Source organism: Schistocerca piceifrons, chromosome 2, assembly GCF_021461385.2.
Source record: "Schistocerca piceifrons isolate TAMUIC-IGC-003096 chromosome 2, iqSchPice1.1, whole genome shotgun sequence".
In the NCBI taxonomy this organism is placed as follows: Eukaryota; Metazoa; Arthropoda; class Insecta; order Orthoptera; family Acrididae; genus Schistocerca; species Schistocerca piceifrons.
The window spans coordinates 373,469,940-373,491,304 of record NC_060139.1 but is presented as its reverse complement, the minus strand read 5'-3'; the positions used below and the strand labels follow the sequence as shown (position 1 = coordinate 373,491,304).

At 42.8% G+C, this 21,365-nt stretch overlaps 1 protein-coding gene across 1 annotated transcript in view; it reads right to left on the bottom strand.

The window, feature by feature from the left end:
• The window catches only part of LOC124778016 (prominin-like protein), a 519,332-nt gene that overhangs the window by 405,303 nt on the left and 92,664 nt on the right, over nt 1-21,365 (bottom strand). Inside the window, 1 exon segment of the mRNA XM_047253593.1 lies at nt 4,462-4,856. Coding sequence (XP_047109549.1) covers nt 4,462-4,705 — 244 coding nt within the window. The 5' untranslated portion in view covers nt 4,706-4,856.

Here is a 21,365-nt window from a genome sequence, read left to right as displayed (position 1 = left end):
TTTTCACCGATGATAATTTCGAAGAATGTAGTTCTAGTTCGTCAATGTTATCAGCGAGTACAAAAAATAAGCATCCTACAAATAGTAATATGGAGCATTGCAACAACATCATGCTTTTCACCGTGTGATCTTGGTTCACACCCAGATCGAGACATAGTCTCTTGAAATTGAGTTGCAGTAAAATCAGCTTTGTCTGTCCGTGGTCCATGCTGTAGGGCTGTCAATGAATATATACTGAGACAGTGCCATTGAGACCAAGTAGTAGTACTCCCCATCCTACCAAACCATTCTGCTTCTAACGTGATCATTAGGGAACGCACACCAACAACTACGGAAATTAAAAAGTAGTCAATCACCCCACGGGTAATTCGTTAACTTGGGGCCACTACGAATCGCTGCGCCATGTATGACAGTAGCTATGTATGCTAAACATCAACCTTCAAATGACACTTGTGACTAGGACAAAGTTGTCCTTAACTCAGAGACTGGTTTGAGTGCCGCAGTGTTTTACTAGGCATTGCTCTCCTGTTGGGGTGGTATCTACTTGCCTTACGCCACCTCTGCAGTGAATTAGCCAAGCAGTTGCAGGGTGACCTACAGTTAAACATGGATCTCCAAATCACAGTGAAACTCGTAATTTTTCACAAATACAAATCATTACCAGATGTGAAAGTAGTTACAAATGAAAGAAAAAAAATGTGGGATCCAACTGAGAATTGAACGAGACAAATGGTTCAAATGGCTCTGAGGGCTATGGGACTCGGCTGCTGAGGTGATCAGTCCCCTAGAACTTTGAACTACTTAAATCTAACTAACCTAAGGACATCACACACATCCATGCCCGAGGCAGGATTCTAACCTGCGACCGTAGCTGTCGCGCGGTTCCAGACTGTAGCGCCTAGAACCGCTCGGCTGAAAGGCCGGCTGAACGAGACACCAACTTAGTCAATGAGCCATACTATTTGTCAATGTACGAGACTTTCATGTGATCTCTGGACACCATTGTATCAGAATGCCATGAATAGCAATGTAGTAGTGAGTGGTAAGGAATGGTTAACCTTCATCTCGCTGTTCATCAATTTATCCTAAGTCAAACAGCTGAAAGGTTTAAATACACTCAGAAACCAACAGTGCTTAAAGAAGAACGCTTTGTTCACTGTGATTTAAAGCAGAACTGATAACGGAACTAAGTTTTTCTCAGTTTTGTCGTTGTAAATTCTTTGGCTTCAAACTGAGGGCCTCCGTTTTTGCTTTAAGCAGTACCAACGACAGCTTGAACAGAGAAAATTCACAAATTCCCATTACTAAGCAGTCAAATTAATGCGCCCACCTCCTATTTTCGATGTCAACGTACTATAACCCCTCTAACGGGAGCGGTTTATCTGATGTTTGACAGGTTATGATCATTGGCCTTCGATCCAAAGGTGGAAGCATTTCCGACACGGCTAAGTCTCTAAATGGTTCGCGTGCCGCGGTGATTGAAATAGCCTACACCGTTCATGCGAAAACAGCGCTATTCAAAACCGGCGCCGAGGTAACTGGTGCACCACGGGCCATAGATAACAGGGATGAGCGACGTCTTCGAATATGGGTACGGGCGCATAGGTGTATTGAGCAGCTGACAAGCCAGACGAACCAAGGGGTCACTAACACTGTCTCCTCAGCGACCGTTGCTGTGTATGGGCCTCTGCAGCAGGAGCCTGTTTTGCACCCATGCTGACTGCTCGTCACCGGCGACGTCAGCACCGCAACCGGACATTCACCAAGAGACGACAGGTGGCCTTTTCAGATGAATCACGATTTAAGCTCCATCGGAGAATCGGTCGTTGGCGTATACGGCGTGAAACGTCTGAAAGCTAACACTCCGCAACCAAAAGGGAGCGTTATGGTCTGGGGAAAATTTTTCGGGGCATTCCCTGATGATCTCGTCATTGTGGGAGGCACAGTTGATCAACGCAAGTCTGCATCTATCCTTGGGGACCATATCCGCCCCTACATGCAGCTTTCCCCCCCCCCCCCCCCCCCTTCCGTCGGCACGGTGACATCTACCAACAGGACAATCGAACGTATCACACAGCTCGTGGCGTACGTGTGGTGTTCGAAGAGCACCAGCGTGAGTTTACCGTACTCCCTTGGCCACCAAATTAGCCAGACGGAAAACCAATCGAAAATCTGTTGGATCACCTCGATCGGGCTGTTCTCGCCATGGATTCTCAACCGAGAAACCTAACGTAGCTGGCCACGGTATTGGAATCAGCATTGCTTCACATCCCTGTCGATACCTTCGAGAACATCACTGACACTTCCTGCACGTGTCGCATTAGAAAAGGTAGTTATTTAGGTTTCTGAAGGTAATCACTTAATGTCCCTGGACAGTCTACTATTTCATAGTGAGAATACAAAAATGTATTAGATGCAAAATTTTGATCCCCATGATCTTACCATATAATGGAGATGACGTATGGTTTTATTTCATAATTTCTTTGGCATCATCAAGCGATGCACCGTGTGTATCCGCCCGACCATCCAGATTGAAGTTTTCTGTGGGTTCCCAACAACCCTTAAGGAGAATATTAACAAGATTCCTTTGAAAAGGGCACCGCTGTTTCCTTAATCTTATTCCATCTGAGCTTGTGATTCCCTCAATTGATGATTCGTATGCAAGGCGTCCAATTCCTTATAAACTTCTGAAGTTATTTTTGAGACACGAAGTTTCTGTGTACGTTGTGAGCAGTATTTAAACCCCGATCTCTTGGTCACTGTTAGAACAGTATTGCTCAAGTATTTACTTTTTCGTCTCCCAAGCCACTCCCAATTGTCTTACCGGGAAAAAAGAACTGTTGAAATGGATGTACTGAAGAAGAATTTCACTCAGATCAGGTGAAGAAGTGAGTTACGCACTGTGGTGTGACGAGAGTACGGAAAACTGAATTACCATATGCCAGTATGAATTATTCTTCAGAAGTCTCCACCAAGTAAAAAAATTCATTTTCCACAAATAATATAATCACACTGTATCCTGAGAAATATCCAAAATAAGTGATAAAACTTAAGCTCTAATAATGTTCACAATCCTGAAAACAAAGTATATTATGGTTAATAAGTTCGCATCATTGCCTTTATTTAACAAGACTGCACCGGACTATTTTTGTCACATGTACTTTCTACAGTTTTAATTATCATCAGTTGGTGCCTTGTTTCAAAAGAATAAAGAAAATTTCGTTTGTAGTGATAAACGAAGACCCTCTGAAGTGGTGCCGGGACTTCCTCGACCTACGTCAGCTGTGGTTTCCGCGATACGGGGAAAATTATGCCACTGCACAATCCCTCTATGAGTGTACAGTCACAGTATAACATGGATGAAAAAGTCTTAACTGCGCAGATATGGCTCAACGAAGATTCTGCCCGAGCCTATGGCTCCATCCTGCCTGAAACAGGGTGCCTAGCACATCCCAGATATATTAGGAGAAAAATTCAACGTTAACGTGTATGACACTCCCAAAAGAGCGCAGCGGACGAAAATTAATGTCTTTGGTGACAACTTAAAAAATACATGACATTCATTCATACTATTAATAGTTGCCACGTCACAACTTTTTCTGAAAAAATATCCTTGTGTGTGATTCACCGACGCTCAGTCAAACTAACTGTTCCTGACGATGACATCTAATTAGCAAGATTCAGCGACTCTTCGAATGAAATTCTCCGTCAGATATGTAGAGAGCACTAATAATCCCATTTTCTCGATACAGGAAACAAAGCAAATGCAGTAAGTTACACTAAAAATTAAGAGCGACAAACGGAAGAGAAAGCAATTACTGCAGCAGTAATTAACTTGGTCACTTTCTCTTCCTTCATTAAATGTCTACATACCAATGCTACATCTCAAAGCAGCAAATCTACTCGCTGTTTACAGAACTATTTTCCGTTTGTTATCACGCTTCTCATTCTCTCCTCGAAATACAACGAAAAATTCTTTTTCTCTCAGGGGTTACACAGGAACCGTAAGTTCGCAACACCAACGAGGGTCCGGAAAAAACACTAAAGTGTAGCAAGCAAGAAGTGCTGGACAATATGACCTAGCACAAAAGGCTATTGAAATGATAAATTTGGGGGGCATAGAATTCAACCGTGTCTACGTTCAACCACAGATATGTCTAACAGTTACCTACATTATACCTAGCTCAAAGTCATTTGTAGTTAAATTTATGAGAACACATTTACGCTGATTGAGTCTTCCTCGTCGCTGTTTGGTAAAACACGTTAAGATTTATAAATGAAACGCACAAAGATGTGGATGTACTACAGTATAAATTTATTTAACTAATGTGTCTGACGACGGCCTTGTAAAAGGAAAACTAGTTAACTGATTACAACAATACCGTCGAACACATCTAAATTTTCGAGCGCACATTCAGTTTATTAAAAACCGTTGTAAATCATTAATCAAAAATAACTCACCTTCCGGTAGTAAATCTTTCTTGACGACCAGGTCAATGAAATAATTAGTGACGTAGTAGAGATGACCCATTCCGAGAGGATTGAAGCTGGATGAGGAATTATAGTTGTTGGACGTTTTGGCCTCGCTGAAGGGGAGGGAGTCGAAGTATCCCGAAAGGTTGGTCGTGCCACCAGCACTGGGCGCACAGCCGAGCGTCGCCATGGCGATGACCAAAGCTGTCGGTAATGTCATGGTGAAGCTCATGGCGCTGCCTGTTTCGGTAACAGCACCGCACCACACCACGCACCAGTAACCTCAACCAAGCGCCGCCGAGCGCCAACTAATCTGTGCGCAACGGGACAGGCTGACGCCTGCTGGCTGCCGCAGCGCCCCAAGCGGCCGCCGCTCGCACTACCTGAAACATGAAAAAGAGAAGCTTCATTATCGCAGCGTAGAAACGAACAGAGAAATAAAAAAGCAGACTGGACGATAAAATTGACACCTGAGAAAGTAACAATGCTACATCTATAAATGTTCAACAATGCTTACAGGTATATTACATCGGTAAACTGAAGGGCTAATGTAAATGATGAACATAGTTGCTTCCCAAATGAATGCAAAAAAGTAGCTCATACGTCGGTGCGCGCGAACTTGCGTATACTGTGCAAAAAGTATACAGATATCCTCCTTTTACGATTCCTTGAGAATGTGGCTAGCATATCTGACAATCCACAAGTTCGTCCGTGACAGCTGAACATTTTTCTTCTTCTCTTTTTTAATCCTGTGATAGCCGATGGAAGTCTTCCATACTGGTATTTGCTCGTTACATACTGTCCTGTCCGCAAAAGTGAAACGATTGGTGAACGGACATACCGGCTGCAGCAACTGCAGGCGGAACGATGAACCGATATCGAAGGTAAGGAGACAGGAGGCAGTGGAAATCAGTGTATTAAGAAAGCAAATCGAATCCTCAGTACATGCAGTCGTCTAAATCGCATGACAGCAGCTATCACTGGAAAAAAAATATCTGCAGAGAGAAACTAACTTCCACATCATTATCTGGGGGGAAGGAGGGGGGGGGGGGGGTTGGGGGAGATTGCTAAGGAGCGAATTAATCACGACGATGATTAAACAAAGCAATCTTTTAACCGTTCTGAGTATGGGATACTATAAGTTTGAGTATTACTGAAAAACCAGAAAATCGTAAGGAGATCAGAATAGGAAAGTAAAAATATTAAAAGCCCTTTCGACGACCAGATCCTTAAGGCCCGTTGCACACTTACGCGGATGGTCCGCGCTCCGCGTTCCGCGCGCGGTTGGCGGACCCGCGTCATGGTTCACACAGTCGGGCGGATGCGCGCGGTTGTTCAAAAATGGTTCAAATGGCTCTGAGCACTATGGGACTTAACATCTGTGGTCATCAGTCCCCTAGAACTTAGAACTACTTAAACCTAACTAACCTAAGAACATCACACACATCCATGCCCGAGGCAGGATTCGAACCTGCGACCGTAGCAGTCGCGCGGTTCCGGACTGAGCGCCTAGAACGCGCGGTTGTGTGCAGTCGAGTGAATGCGGTCTTCCCTGCACTGTGCTGGATCTCATCTGTGGTGTAACACATCGTTCAGTTTGATCGGATGTATAGAGATGAGCTCGCTGCAAGTGTAAGTCATTTCAGCCTATATGATATACAAAAAGAGAAATTCCACGCGCGAGAGACGGTTTTGGGTGCATCCTATGGTGGAACAAAGATGTACGAAATGAGTGTTCGTCACATTGTATTCCGAATTGCGCAAAGACGAAGAGAAATTTAATGCATATTTTCGTATGTCTATTCGTTGCTTTGACGAGCTTGTCGGCAAAATACAAGACAACCTGACACTTTAAAGTCTCAGAAGGATACCTATTACTCCGACAGAACGAGTAGCAGTAACCTTAAGGTAAGAGTATGACTATGTATACGGATGACGATTAAGTTTAATAATATATTTAATCATTCAAAGCTTTGCTACAACTATGTATTACATTCGTTTGGCAATAGACAATTTTACATTTGTATTGTATTACTACTGAATTCCCATAATTTTTATAACATCTCCCAAGATGATGATGACGTTGATTGGGCTGGAGAGGGATGGGGAGTCGCAATTTGTGTCTGTACGGACGGATCCCCGCGGTACTGCGTTGATTGGTTAGGATGCTGTTGGGATATTGAAGGTGGGGCGTAGGGAAAAGAGGTCGGTGGATAGTGGAAAGAGCTGATGGGAGCTGGGGGGTGTATGTTTAAATTAGCCTGATTTGTTTGCTTAATCGACATAAGCAGTTGAAGTACCTGAGTACGAAATAATAGCTTCTGTTCAACATTTAATGTCTTCAGAGGGCAACAGCGAAACAAAGAATGCTCGGTCGTCGTCTTCCTCCTTTTCCTTACCACCTTTTAATAATGTAAGTAAATTATCTTCAAATTTTGTGCTCTTCATAGGCCTCTTCCTTCTGAACGATTGTTTTTCGGTGTTGACATTCAGTCGAACATCATCGGTTTGTTCTTCAGAGGGTTCGTCTCGACTGTTTTCTGCGAGTGCATTGTTGTTATACAGATTATCTTGCACGACCGATACTGAGTCAAAGTTACTCTCTGTTGTTGCATCTCGGAGACGGTCAAGAAAGTGTAACTGCTCACGGTAGATGTATTTTGGTCTCTTAGTCGCTGTTCATCCGGACCTCGTTTGATTTATTCTAGAGCGGCTTTTAAAATAGGCATCCCGTGCAGTTTTCCATCTCGTCTGGATCTTGTCAACTGAAATAACAAGGCCGCTAAGTCTTTTATTACTGGGGACGGGTACATATATATTTTAACAAGGAATACATCTAAGGTTTTATGTCAGCGTAGCCGACTTAATACCTAGAATTAAGTCTACTTTCCTCTGTGAATGTACATTAGTATCAAATATATGCTTTACACGTTACAGGTATCTTGGAAGCTGAAACACATTTACAGATCTGCATTACTCTTATTTAATGGATGCATTAACAATTGGACAGATTACAAGGCAGGTGAGCGCCACTATTTGGACTTCGTTAAGAGAAGATGCAAGCCTGAGCCCTCAACAGACAAATGTAACGAAATTAGCCATGGTTTCCGAAATGTCGCCAATTTTCCTCATTGCATCGGAGCCTGGATGGAAAACATATTCGTCTAATAAAACCTATCAAAAGTGGATCACTTTTCTTTAATTACAAGAATTATTTCTCCATTATTCTTACGGCCATCTGTGACACTAAATATTGTTTCACGTTCATTGACGTCGGAGGATACGGAAGGAACTGTGATTCAAATATTTTTAAAAACAGCGTCTTTTGAAGGAAAATGGAAAAAGGAAAATTAGCGTTACCCCCACCAAAGCCACTGCAAGGTCCGAAGGCTTCGCATTAACACAACATGTGTTAAGGCCGTATGCGCGAAAAAACATGACTCACAAAAAGAAGATTTTCAATTGCCGACTTACCCGAGCCCGAAGGTTTATTGAATGTACTTTCGGAATATTAAGCCACAAGTGGAGGGTTTTTCACCGGCCCCTGAATGTCAATCTTGATCTAGCAGTATCTATTATCAAAACGTGCTGCATTTTGCATACTTTTGTTCGAGTAAGAGACGGATACAACTTTGAAGATGCCCTGTATGTTACCGGCTTCGAAGATGTGGCAGAAACTACACCTGTCAGTAAATCGGGTAATACTGTACGAGATAAATTTGCGGAATATTTTGTCGGTAGAGGAGCTGTGCCCTGGCAGGAAACAAAAATTCACTGAACACAAGCCACTTATCTCAATGACCAACATTTGCGGTTGTGTACAGTTTTTCTACATAATCAATGTTTGTACTGTGCATAAACTGGACTTGTTAATGTCTATAATGCTATAATTGTATATCATTGTATTTTGTATAGAACTACAATAAAAATACAAGGAAAATATGCGTCTACTTACCACACGTTTTCTGATCTGCCTCGTTCAGGCCTTCAAGGCCGAGTATTATATTTGCACAGACGTATAGCCACACCTTCAATCCCATTTCACGGTTCTTTTAGTCCTCATGCGATGGATCCCATATGTGAGGCCTTCCTTCAACTTCGGCAATTAACATGTCTGTATCGATTTCGCAAGACATTTTGGAAACTTCTTAATCACACCCATATTTGCCACACTAGTCGAATGTTACGGCTGAAATGAGGTACTCTGCTTCTACTGCGCGCGCGGTACCCGCAGGAATGTGCACGCACCAACTTGTTTCTGTACAGGGTGATTCAAAAAGAATACCACAACTTTAGGAATTTAAAACTCTGCAACGACAAAAGGCAGAGCTAAGCACTATCTGTCGGCGAATTAAGGGAGCTATAAAGCTTCATTTAGTTGTACATTTGTTCGCTTGAGGCGCTGTTGACTAGGCGTCAGCGTCAGTTGATGCTAAGATGGCCACCGCTCAACAGAAAGCTTTTTGTGTTATTGAGTATGGCAGAAGCGAATCGACGACAGTTGTTCAGCGTGCATTTCGAACGAAGTATGGTGTTTTGTGCAAAGGGAAAAGTTCTGGACGGCCGAGAACGAGTGATGAAAATGTAGCACGCATCCAGCAAGCATTTGTTCGCAGCCCAGGAAAATCGACCCGCAGAGCTAGCAGAGAGCTGCAAATTCCACAATCAACTGTATGGAGAGTCCTACGAGAAAGGTTAGTTATGAAACCTTATCGTCTGAAATTGGTTCAAGCACTGTCTGCAGCTGATAAGATTAAAAGAATCGATTTCTGTGATTTTATCCTTGCTCAAATGGAAACAGATGAATCTTTCGTTTCAAAGATTGTGTTTAGTGATGAAGCAACTTTCCACACTAACGGGAAAGTCAACCGTCACAATGTCTGCATATGGGGCACTGAGAATCCGCGGGAAACAACTCAGTATGAACGTGACTCGCCTACGGTGAACGTTTTCTGTGCCATTTCAGCCAATAAAGTTTTTGGTCCCTTTTTCTTGGAAGGTGCTACTGTAACTGGACTACAGTATCTGGAGATGTTAGAGAATTGGCTGTTCCCTCAGCTCGAACAAGAAGCACAACAATTCATATTTCAGCAGGATGGAGCGCCACCGCATTGGCACTTATCTGTCCGTAAATACCTGAACGTCAACTACCCGAGGCGATGGATCGGCCGCCAGGCAGCCCGTGACAGAGCACTTCATCACTGGCCTCCAAGAAGCCCTGATCTTAACCCCTGCGATTTTTTCTTATGGGGTATGTTAAGGATATGGTGTTTCGGCCACCTCTCCCAGCCAGCATTGATGATTTGAAACGAGAAATAACAGCAGCTATCCAAACTGTTACGCCTGATATGCTACAGAGAGTGTGGAACGAGTTGGAGTATCGGGTTGATATTGCTCGTGTGTCTGGAGGGGGCCATATTGAACATCTCTGAACTTGTTTTTGAGTGAAAAAAAACTTTTTAAATACTCTTTGTAATGATGTATAACAGAAGGTTATATTATGTTTCTTTCATTAAATACACATTTTTAAAGTTGTGGTATTCTTTTTGAATCACCCTGTATATTCAACTGACGCGGACGGTCCGCGGCGCGCGAGGGCTGCGCGGACGGCTCCGCCGCTTGCGGACCATCCGCGTAACTGTGTGGTGCCCCATTGGAATACGTGACTACCAACAGCGCGCGGAGCGCGGACCATCCGCGTAAGTGTGCAACGGGCCTAAGGAAGCATCGCTTTTCCGAACTTCGGAAGGAAATCGAAGGCGTCATTTTCAAAGAAATGGGACACAGCACCTCCCTCGATGATTAATGAGGTGGACAGAAAGAAGAGGAAGACTACTGCGGTTCGTCAGATATTAAAACACTTCACAAGTTATTTGTTTATGAGATGGGCAAATTGTTGTGAAAAGGAAGTATTACAGGGTGAACTTGCTTACGAGAAATGGTGAGATAGAATTTTATTCTTGATACTGAAATGATATTTGCACAATCAATGTACAGGTTTACATGGAGGCTTCCACGGCCAATATCTATGTCCTTGGTGATTTTTGTTTTATGGAGTTAAGGTGAGATTCAAGGGATATTTCTTTGCCTAACGTTTCGTCTTCCAATGCAGGTGACATCATTAGAAACTGTGAGTTAGATAAGAATAGCATATTTAATCAAGCTCAGCAAGTCGAACTGTTTATACGTATCTCAAAAAATGGTTCAAATGGCTCTAAGCACTATGGGACTTAACATCTGAGGTCACCAGTCCCCTAAGACTTAGAACTACTTAAACCTAAGGACATCACACACATCCCTGCCCGAGGCAGGATTCGAACCTGCGACCGTAGCAGCAGCGCGGTTCCGGACTGAAGCGCCTAGAACCGCTCGGCCACAACGGCCGGCTATCTCAACAGTCGTTCATGACATCATGCCCAAATCGCGGAGTCGCGCCGACGTGTGTTTTGGATGATTGAAGGTGGGGAACACATGGCACTGTTTGCTTTATGAAGCACTAAGGTCCGCAACTTGTCTAATACTCCTCCTCCCCCCCCCCCCCCCCGCCACCACTCTCTCTCTCTCTCTCTCTCCCTCTCTCTCTCTCCCTCTCTCCACTTTCAGCACGTGGATTTCTACGGCCTCCGTACACCGTCGCTCATTAGTGGCCTTAATCGACTGGAGCAGGGAACACTCAACGACACAACAACTCTTCCGCGTAGTCGAACATATCTGCAACACAAAACACGACGTTAGCCATCTATGCGGATGACACAGCCATCCTTGCGCAAGATTGGACACCGTCGAACATTAATTCAAGAATACAGACGGCACTGATAACTGCCGAGCCTTGGTTGGAGAGATGGCGTATTAAAGTAAACGTCGACAAGTGCGAAGCAGTTCTGTTTACACGCAGACCGAAACTACTGTGCAAACATCAACACAGTAGACAGATACACGCCCAATCCGTTTCCAAGAGAAAGTCAGATATCTCTGTCTGGCTGGACCGGAAACTTACATAGGGGGACCACGTCGAATACGTTGCCAACGGAGCGCACACGAGGCTCAAATAACTGTACCCAATGCTCAACAGCGAAAGCACACTGAATAGGAGGGTGTCGAGGTCCATATGACACTGATTAGACCACTAATGAGGTATGCAGCTTCCGTCTGGGGATATGCAGCTCCTATATGATTGCGCCGCCTGCAGATCATACAGTACAAAGTGCTACGAATCATTAGCAACGCTCCACGCTACACATGCACCGTGGATCTTCTCAATGAATACTGCCTTGGAACCCTCAAGGAAGTATTCAAAAAAAACACGCCCCACAGCTATACAGGAACTCGAGACACTAACAGTCCTGTTATCCTTACTCTGGGAAACTATTATCACAAACATAGCCAAAGACACGGCTAGCTAAGGCAAAACCACCTATGGCAAGATAACACACACCAACAAGCGACAAACGTCGGCAAGCCCCTGCATATTAGCAACGTTGACTGGAAATACCAGCTGCTACTAAAGCCGACCAACAGGCTACAGCAGGGAAATCGAAAAGCTCGCCCACTGACGCACAAACAAATCGCCAACATCACCCTACACTGTGCATCTGATATATGACCTATTGGACACAAAACGATGATGAACCTAACTGTTTCAGGTTTGCTGACGCTGACCGAGAGATCAACACCGGCACCCAGCGGCAGCCGCCGAGTAATAGCACCGCACAACCTCAACATGCATGATACCCACTACTAACAAAGCCTACCCTTGTATGACCTGTCGCAGGCAGCAAGACATCCGCTACTGCTCTTACCATCCGAACTAACTATCGCAGAGGTTTTTCTCCCTTGGCTCTTGCCATAGCACTTTCTTCCCTCTGCCCTTCAAACCGCTACCCTTCGTTCGACTTTCGACCCAATCTGTCTCCAGATGAGCGAGTATTAATGGTTAACCTAAACCGGACGTACGCAAATATCGCAGTACCCACATCCTGGGACACCTCACTTTAGTGAAAACTGACCCTTATGCAGAGATGACAGTAGACCTTTTAGGTTGGCCATCATGGCGGTGTGGGCGTGGAGCGGCTCCACCTCTTGTAAAATGGAGCAGGGAATTGCAGGGAGTGATGGAATTCCAAAACTGCTATCAGTGGCGAAAATATGATGCCGAAGCCATAAAACCTGTTCTATGGAGCAAAGAAATGTCATTTCGTCGGATGAGTCTTGTTTCAAACCGTTTCCAACTTCTGACCGAATTTTATTCCCAAGAATGAGATATGGCGGTGGTTCGGTCATGTTTTGGGCAGCCATGTCGTGGTATTCCTAGTACCCCACGATGATCGCTTTGCAAAATGCCATTACTGCCAAGGACTATGTGACCATTTATGCTGATCAGATCCAGCCCATGGTGCAATGTGTTTCTTCTTTTTTTTCAGTGATGATGTGGTATTCCAAGACGACAGGTCCTGTGTTCACACAACTCGCAACGTCCAGGACTGGTTTTGTGAGCACGAGGATGAATTGTCACATCTCCTCTGGCCACCTGTCACCACATGTAAATATTATTGAAACCTTGTGGTCTACTTTGGAAAGAAGGGTACGTGATCGCTGTCCGCCTCCATAGTCGTTATCTGACCTTGCCACTATTTAGCAGATTGCCTTGAAAACTATTCAGGACCTATATTTATCCATTACTAGACGACTGCAAGCTGTTTTGAATGCCAGCGCGTTTCTTAATGTATTGTGTTTTCGGTGTTTCCATGTCTGTCCAACCCCTGTACACACAAGCGAAAAGAGACGTTAGAGAAAGTTTTCGGTTAACTCAGGAGGTGAGTGAGTGATGGTCAACAGAAGGATCTAATTATAAGTGTATGCCCCACCATGATACAGAGTCTCGTCCAAAGAACCTCGCATGCAGCTTCAATTTCGATTTCAGTAGATTTGAATTTCTTGTCTACTGCGACAACAAATACATCACCACCATTCCCCATTAACCTTTCATTTTAGTATACAGGGTATGCTGATACTTTCCCCATAAATCTCACTAGTATCAACTTCAGGTTTTAAACCGCTTCTTTGAATAGTATTATAATACGTGATCTTCACTTCTTTTTAAGAGTTATTCAAACTCTAGCACTCTGACGCCAATGTTCGAGCAGTTAACTACTTGCATTTTAATAGTCTCACCTGTGGGTGAGATCTTGCACTGATACTTCTCGGTTTGCTACGGCTATCGTATCTTTTGAATCGAGGCTGTTGGCAACTAACTGGATATCTCGATTACAATATTGGTATAAAGCGACAGAGTCTTCCTTAAAGAGCTAGTGTGGTAACATTTCATTAATCATTTGAGTTTGTATGGTCAACGCCACCAATTCCCATGAGGGGTTGGTAGGGTCCTCTCCTGGAAACGTAACCGCTTCCCTTCATGGATTTAGGGAGCGGTCATCTGTTTGTACTACGAAAAATGCGTTGAGGAATATTTTTTCGACTGAGAACTAAGTTACTACTATGTAGTGGATGGCATCATTTCTACGAGAGGTGTGTAGGAGTGATAGAAACTAGAGTTCCCCTTCCAGACGGAAAAAGACGTAGGCAAACAAATTACCTAGTGCTCTCCCAAATATAACTGCAATGTTAAAAACATTGTAGTACTCGGAATCATTCAAGGAATATCCGTGTCTGCAGAGTTGTATAGTCACAAGAACGTAAAGGTTTATGTGAAATGGGTCTCCAGCCTGCCTTTAGCCCCCCACCTGGGCGCTCGCTGCACGAAGTGGGCCCAGTCAGCGGCTCAGCTTACAAACTTGACTTTGTTATACGTAATGTATAACCACATGGTTTATACGTTATTTCGGAAAATACTATTTTTTCAGTCCGGATGATTTGAAAATGGGTTCATGTAAGCCGGAACTAGTCATCAGTTAAATAATAGGTGAATCTTGCAACTTTGGTTGTTTCCATTTCTAACTGTTTCATATGAGGAGTGGAGGGTTGGGCAGGGGGGGGGGGGGGGGGGGGGGCTACTAACACAGCACTGGAAATAAGTTACGGAGCGGAGCATCTGGAGTTGTGGAGCGGAACACTGAGCAGCAAGGCCACGCCACAATGACCAGCCTAATTATGCCGTCGCTGACGCCGGCCAAACATCAGCAGCGGCACAACTACATCCCGCCTTCACAGCTGCCTCAAGTGTCGGAGATTTTATCTATTTGATAAAAAAAATTGAAGAGCGTCAGTTTCCCTGGAGCACATGTACGTTTGTCGTTTCGGAAGATAAAAGAAATGCGTTTGACAGCACCAATCAGAAATAAACGTTTATCACAAATAGTTACCTAATGTCACAGGTAAAACTGATTTTTACTGAAACTTTAAATTGTCAGATCCAAAATATTCCTTAAACAGTTATGATGTCTCATCAAACAGCGTCACCAGATACTATAATGTTTTGTCATATACAAGTAGGCTAATTAGAAGCAATAATTCTCGAATATCCCGAAGTATTAACATAATCGTAGTTGTTCAACTGTTTTTGCCTTATTCTTCACAATAACTATATTTAAAATACATTCAAATTGATTTTAATCAAGTGCAGTATTAGTAAAGGAAAGCATAATAGCGTATACAACCTTTTTACAAGCAGAATCTGACTAAAATTGCGTGATAGCTATCCACCTTCTTCATCGTTAGCTCAGCTTTAAACTTTTTTTTTTCAGGAAAATCGTATAAAATCCTATTAAGAACCACAGAGGACTGTTTATCCGCTCCAAGAAGACTAGAAGTAGTTTTGACCGCCAACGTGTTTTCTCTACCATATTAAGTATGATAATATATTGTGTTTCTGGTGTTTCCATTTTGTCCATCCCTATATGTACAAGCGACCAGAGGTTTTCCCTAAAGTTTGCGGTTGAATCAGGAGGTGAGTCTGGTGGTCGACAGAAGGATCCAATAATAATTTTGTGGCCACCCTTGATATGGAGTCCTATCGAACTATTCTCACATGCAGCTTCAGCTTCTATCTCAGTAGATTTGAAAGTCTTGTCTACTATGACAAATATACCACCTCCGTTTCCCATTAGCCTATCATTTTGGTATAAGCTGATACTATACCCAAAAATCTCACTTCATGTTTTAACCAGCTTTCTGTACGTAGTACTATGTGACCTCCTCTCCTTTTTAAAAGTTATTCAAACTCTGGTACTTTGACGTGAACGCTTGGGCAGTTAAACGCTTGGATTTTAATATCCTCAGTTGTGGGGGATATCTTACACTGATACTTCTGGGTTTGCTACAATTATCGTATCTTTTGAATCCAGGCTGTTGGTGTCTTCCCTCCAAGAATTTGGGAAGCGGTCACCTGTTTATATTATGTTAAATGTACTGAGAACATGTCTTCGGTTGAGGACTAAGTTACTGCAACACTATATAGTGGACGGCATCACTCCTAGGTGAGGTGCCTAGAACTGGTAAAGAAAAATTACAGTTCACATTCCGGACGGAAAAAGACGTGGCTTAACCAATTGTCTAATGCTCTCCCAAACATAAGCGCAATGTTACAAACATAGTACTCTGAATCAATCGAGGAACTTCCGTGGGTGATCCGTTATATAGCTAGAAGAACGTACCCGTTTATGTGAAATGGGTTCCCAGTCTGCCTCTAGCCCCACCTGTCTGCTCGCTGCACGCAGTGGGCCCAGTCAGCGGCTCAGCATACGAACTTGACTTTGTTTTATCTGCCTGGATTATTTGAAAATGGGTACAGGTACCCCGGAACTAGTCATCAGTTAAATAAAGAGTGAATCTTGCAACCTTGGCTGTTTCTATATCGAACTGGTTTTTTTGTTTCCGTATTTTTGTTCGACCCCTGCGTGGACGATTATTTATACCATATTTTGTCTAATGTCGTTAGGCTATTATTACAGGCTATTTCATAACTGAAGATTCCGTTGTCAAGATTCGGGCGGATTAGTACTAACGAAGCAGAAATAACGAAAGTGAAAAGGTATCACAAAAAATTGAGTTACAAATAAGGCACCATATGGGAGTGTTAATTTATGAGCGACTTTTTTTATGTCGAAGAATCACCGTGGGTTGTTAAGTATCAGTGCTGAATGAAGACAAATGTGGAAGATTTGAGCAGAAGAGAACATTATGAGTCAAACCCGGCAGTCGACCACAAAATATGACGTCAACACGGAATGAGACATTTCTTATCTGTGTGTCAGTGATGTACTGTAGAGATTAACTCCAAGTTGTGGAATAACATTGTAGCACAACAGGTACGCCACTTTCCGCAGTTTGCCGGCATCTGCTACGCTTTAGTCGATATGCACTAGTTGCTGCAGGGAAGGCACACGTGACACACCATCAATCTTATCGGCTGCAATGCGTTTGTCAGTAGAGACACTGATGTGACGGTTGCCAACAAATCAAATCATCTTTTGCGAAGAATCTCGCTTCAAATTTGGTGACGTCTGAGATAGCATGAAACGTTTAATATGTGGGCAATATCTCTTAGAATGTTTTATCTACTATAACACTTACGGGTACTCTGCACTGAGAACGCTACATCACGTCACTAGTTCCAGAAGCTAGACGTCCATCTACATTATGCACAGGTTTTTTTCGACTCTTTCTGCTCTAAAGATACTACGTTTTACATGGCCAGCCCACAGACTTGACAAGTGATCTATAGGACGTGTTGGCGAATAAAAGTTTATCATACGGGAGCTAACTCTTTCACTACATTTTTCCCGAGTGAAAGACAGTATTGTCTAGCTATTTTAATTAATGTCATAAATGGAAGAAACAAGAAAAAAAATTTTCCGCCGCTTCGTTTTCCAAAATGGCAAGGCATACAGCATGTGTGCCCGGTATCCTGACGTTGTATCCATGTGTCTCAGTGGTATTTAAATGACTGATCATCCTGTACTTTCATTTATGATGTATATTTTCAGAAAATCTTTGTATCATATTTATGATTACAAATATTTGACATTTCGGTAGATTATTTCAAAGAAAAGTTCTTTAACATTACATGCAAATTACTGTCTCTCATGTGACGGTCACGTCGACTCTCCTCGTCCTCATACTGCGTGAAAAAGTTTTTGCACGAAACGACTTGACTTGTAGTACGTATAATATGCAGTAAATGCCTACTGGTTCTCTTATAAACTATCGTTGGACATATGCGTCCCAGTAAGTACTGAAAGGGTTAATATAGCTGAGCTTTGGACTTTGCTACTGGTTACTTGAAATACTAATCCTCTTTGACGCATTCAAAGGCTGAAGACGAGTAGAAGCTCTTGTCACTGTGTGTGGCAGCTTCAGCAAAAATTGTTTTAGGCATGTATTAGGACTCATTTCCTTATTTCACAAATCATGTACGGATTACTTTACTCCATGGTGTTCCATTTTGCACAAAGAATAGTGTAGTTCCGCTAATTATTCGTTACTGTCTTTTAGAAACACGTAGTCATCCGCGAAACCTTTGTATTACACACAGTATTAGCACATTTCGCGTGGGCTCTATATTTATATGTCAAAAATAACTCAAATTCACAAAGGTCTACTGCTTTCCTCCGTTCTGAGTCGGTCATACGTCACCCCTTGGCGTCGGTGAGGTATCATTATCTCTCCTACATTTAATGTTGGTAAGCGTAGCTGTGTTCAATTCACCTATAAACCCTTTTGAACATACTGCGTCAGTTCAACGCTCAGCTGATTCGTGAGCTATCATTTACGTATCATGGTCAAATGTCAAAGTTCTTTCAAATGTTCTATCAATTGCGAGCTCTCTCTTGTCCTGGAGCAATTTCCACAAGGAGCAATGTGTTACACAGTGTGTAAGGAATGCGGACAAATGCAGTTAGTGTAAGCTCGCGAATTACAGATGATATGTAGAATCAGTGAAAGATCCCGCAATCTAAAAAGCAGTATTACGTAAGATGCTAAAGAACAGGGGACATTATTAGATGCATAGATAAGCCAATAAATAGTGTTCCAACATGTTGTTCATTCCGAGTAACACAGTGTAATCAGCAACACGTCTAGTGATGGAAATAACTGTCCAATAACGCGAAAAGTGAAACACACATCGGTTACATACAAAAATAAATCACATGAAAATAAACCCTCCAAAAAACACAATATTAATAAAATAAAAATTTGTCCAAAGGAAAAACGGACAGAAAACTTGTTATTACTACCAACAGTGGAGGCGGTCTCCATAGTTAAACCGTAGGCTACTGCCCCGGTAGTGAACTGGTTGCTCTCCTCGAAATGTGGCGCAGTGATGTCAGTATGCCACATACAGCATGTAAACATGCGTATCTCCTCGCTGTAGGAGAAAACCTTGAGTCACTGAGTAACGTGGGTAAAAGGACTTCATTCTTTCCCTGTGGCTACAACGAGCTAGATTTGGTTGGCTTTACCAACTGCAGTCAGTTATCTCCTGCTTTCAGCCCTCCTATCCCTCCCAATGATGTATGGTTCTGTGTCTCAGCAAGGTCAGTATAGGTATTGCACATGACTCATGAGCTGCTGTATCAACCCACTCGTAGCGACAAATTCCAATATGCCTTTTTTCGGCAGAGTATCGCCAACATTCTGACGTGCTGTGGGCATGTGAGTATGTTTCAGATGATCGAACAGGTTTTCTACTAGGTATTTGAAGCAGTGAGCTTACGGAATCTGAGCAGATGGGAAATCTCGTTCAGCTGATCCGGTATCATCAGAATCAGACACAGTAAACTTATTTGATGATCGGAACTTGGGTGCACTATTGGGGGCAAACTACTGAGCAGGTAGTTTCTCTGCTGAGGCCTGTGAGTGGTCTCATATTCTATGAGATCCACAATTACCTCGAGTCTTTTGAGTACCAGGTGGCAGCTGCCTTAAACCCTGGCCCAGAACTGGAATCTGGTCCACATCTAGTGCTTCTAGGTCTGCTTTCCCATATATCCCTTAATGGCGCTGTCATTCACTGACAACACAGTGGATCACGAAAGAACATATACGCCTGATGCACCATGAGCAGTTTCACTGGATGGATACTGCCCGCTCGCCAGGTTCAGCAGAGAACTTGGATACGAGACTGTCCTGCAAGTACCTATGGCTTGTCTTAAACCCTTAATGTGGATGGGTCTATCGTTTCTGGGTAAGATACTTCGAGATACCAATAATCTGTTTCAAATTTATGAAGCCCTGTTGGACAGTTATCTGTAATGGGGTCAGATTTGTAGACACAAGTTCTCAATTCAAAGTGAAAATTATTTAGGAACTGTCCAGTCACAAAAAACAGACAAGATGGCTGTTAAATATCCATCCCATTTCCTATGCAGCACCAAAATAACCACTTGGGTATGAGATTAAGTCAAAATCTTCCCTGGTTTCAGGAGACATATTGCATTCCTCCAACAGTCAGGAAGGTCTTTTGTCTCCTAATGCAACTGAACAGTTTTCTATAGCTGCTTCTGCCAGAGCCACACCATAGTGAATTGACGCTGTCGTGACCAACGTTGTGTTACAAACCACAGATAAATATGAGTCCAGCTCCCAACGGAGGTGGAATAAAAGGCTCAACTGCCCTGCTCAGCGTTGGCTCTTTAGTGATGGACAGGTGGAGCCTGGTTGGTGATGGTAGCGGTCATAAAAAAAATGCTGTCTTTGTATTTTGTGTCTCTGGCAGAACGCGACATTTTCTCACTACATCACTGAGCACCTCACCCCTTCCCCAGAATTACTCCTGGCTGCCTCCCATAGCAATTTCGATTGTGACATAATAAAATAATAATAATGTCATATGTCATAGGATTCAGGAATTGACAATGTGATCTCTTTCCAGCATCTTCCATAATTCTGGCAACATTTGGTCCTCAAAAACCGAAAGGCAACAAAGTTATCTGATTCTGAATCATCGCAGAGAAACAAGTACGTCGCTAATTACGTACCTGGATTCATCATTGAACAAAAGAACCGGCACGCTTTTCAGATGGCCTCACAGCACTGGAATTGATCCATCACTGGTTCTGTAAACCACACAGGAGGAGTGTTGAAACATTTTATCCTTAGCTAAAATATGGGTTACTGGAACGCAATAGCTTTAACAACAGCTTATGTTGAGGCATATAGGAGCCTTCAACAATCTGTGTGTGCTTGAGATCTTGTAACTGGTTCTTTCAACGTAACAATGATGCAGCATAAAAATATGTAATAACTATTTTGCTGCAGTAGGTTTCATGGTGCCTCCGTATCCTGCATAAAGCACTGACTGGTCCCATGTTATAATCTCTTTTTAAAATATCGAGGCTCAACTGAAAGTACGGATATTTCTGAAAAATCATGAGCTCCACAGCAAGTGAGGTCAAATATCACAAGATGCTTGGGTAACATTAACTAAAGGACGAGAGAGACGCAAGAAGGGGGACAAATTAATTTAATGTAGTGCAACAAAACTGTGGCTTTATCAACAAAGTTTTCTAGTATCCTTGCAACTTTTGCGATATGGACATGAGCAAATTTTCACAGAGTCATGATATGAACTGTATTTTCTGCTCATTACCTAGCTAGTAGCACGTGGGAATGATAATAAACAATATATGACTTAGGTATGTATTGGTGAGTTGGTAGAGTATCAAACTAATTTTCAAATTTTTCCAACTGTGAAACTGACTACCATGAGCAGATAATGGAGGATAAAAGTTACTACCGAAATCATGGCCTATTATCTGGCGATATTGGAGTAAAGGAACTTCAAAATATGTTCTGCCAACCATTTTTTAAAAATTTTGTATTTCATTGGTGAGGTATATTACGACTTCTAATTCATCTGACAAGATGATACTCCCCAGAAACGTAGAATTAATATACAGTGTGGACATGAACTGTATAACACATCGTTATTTGGT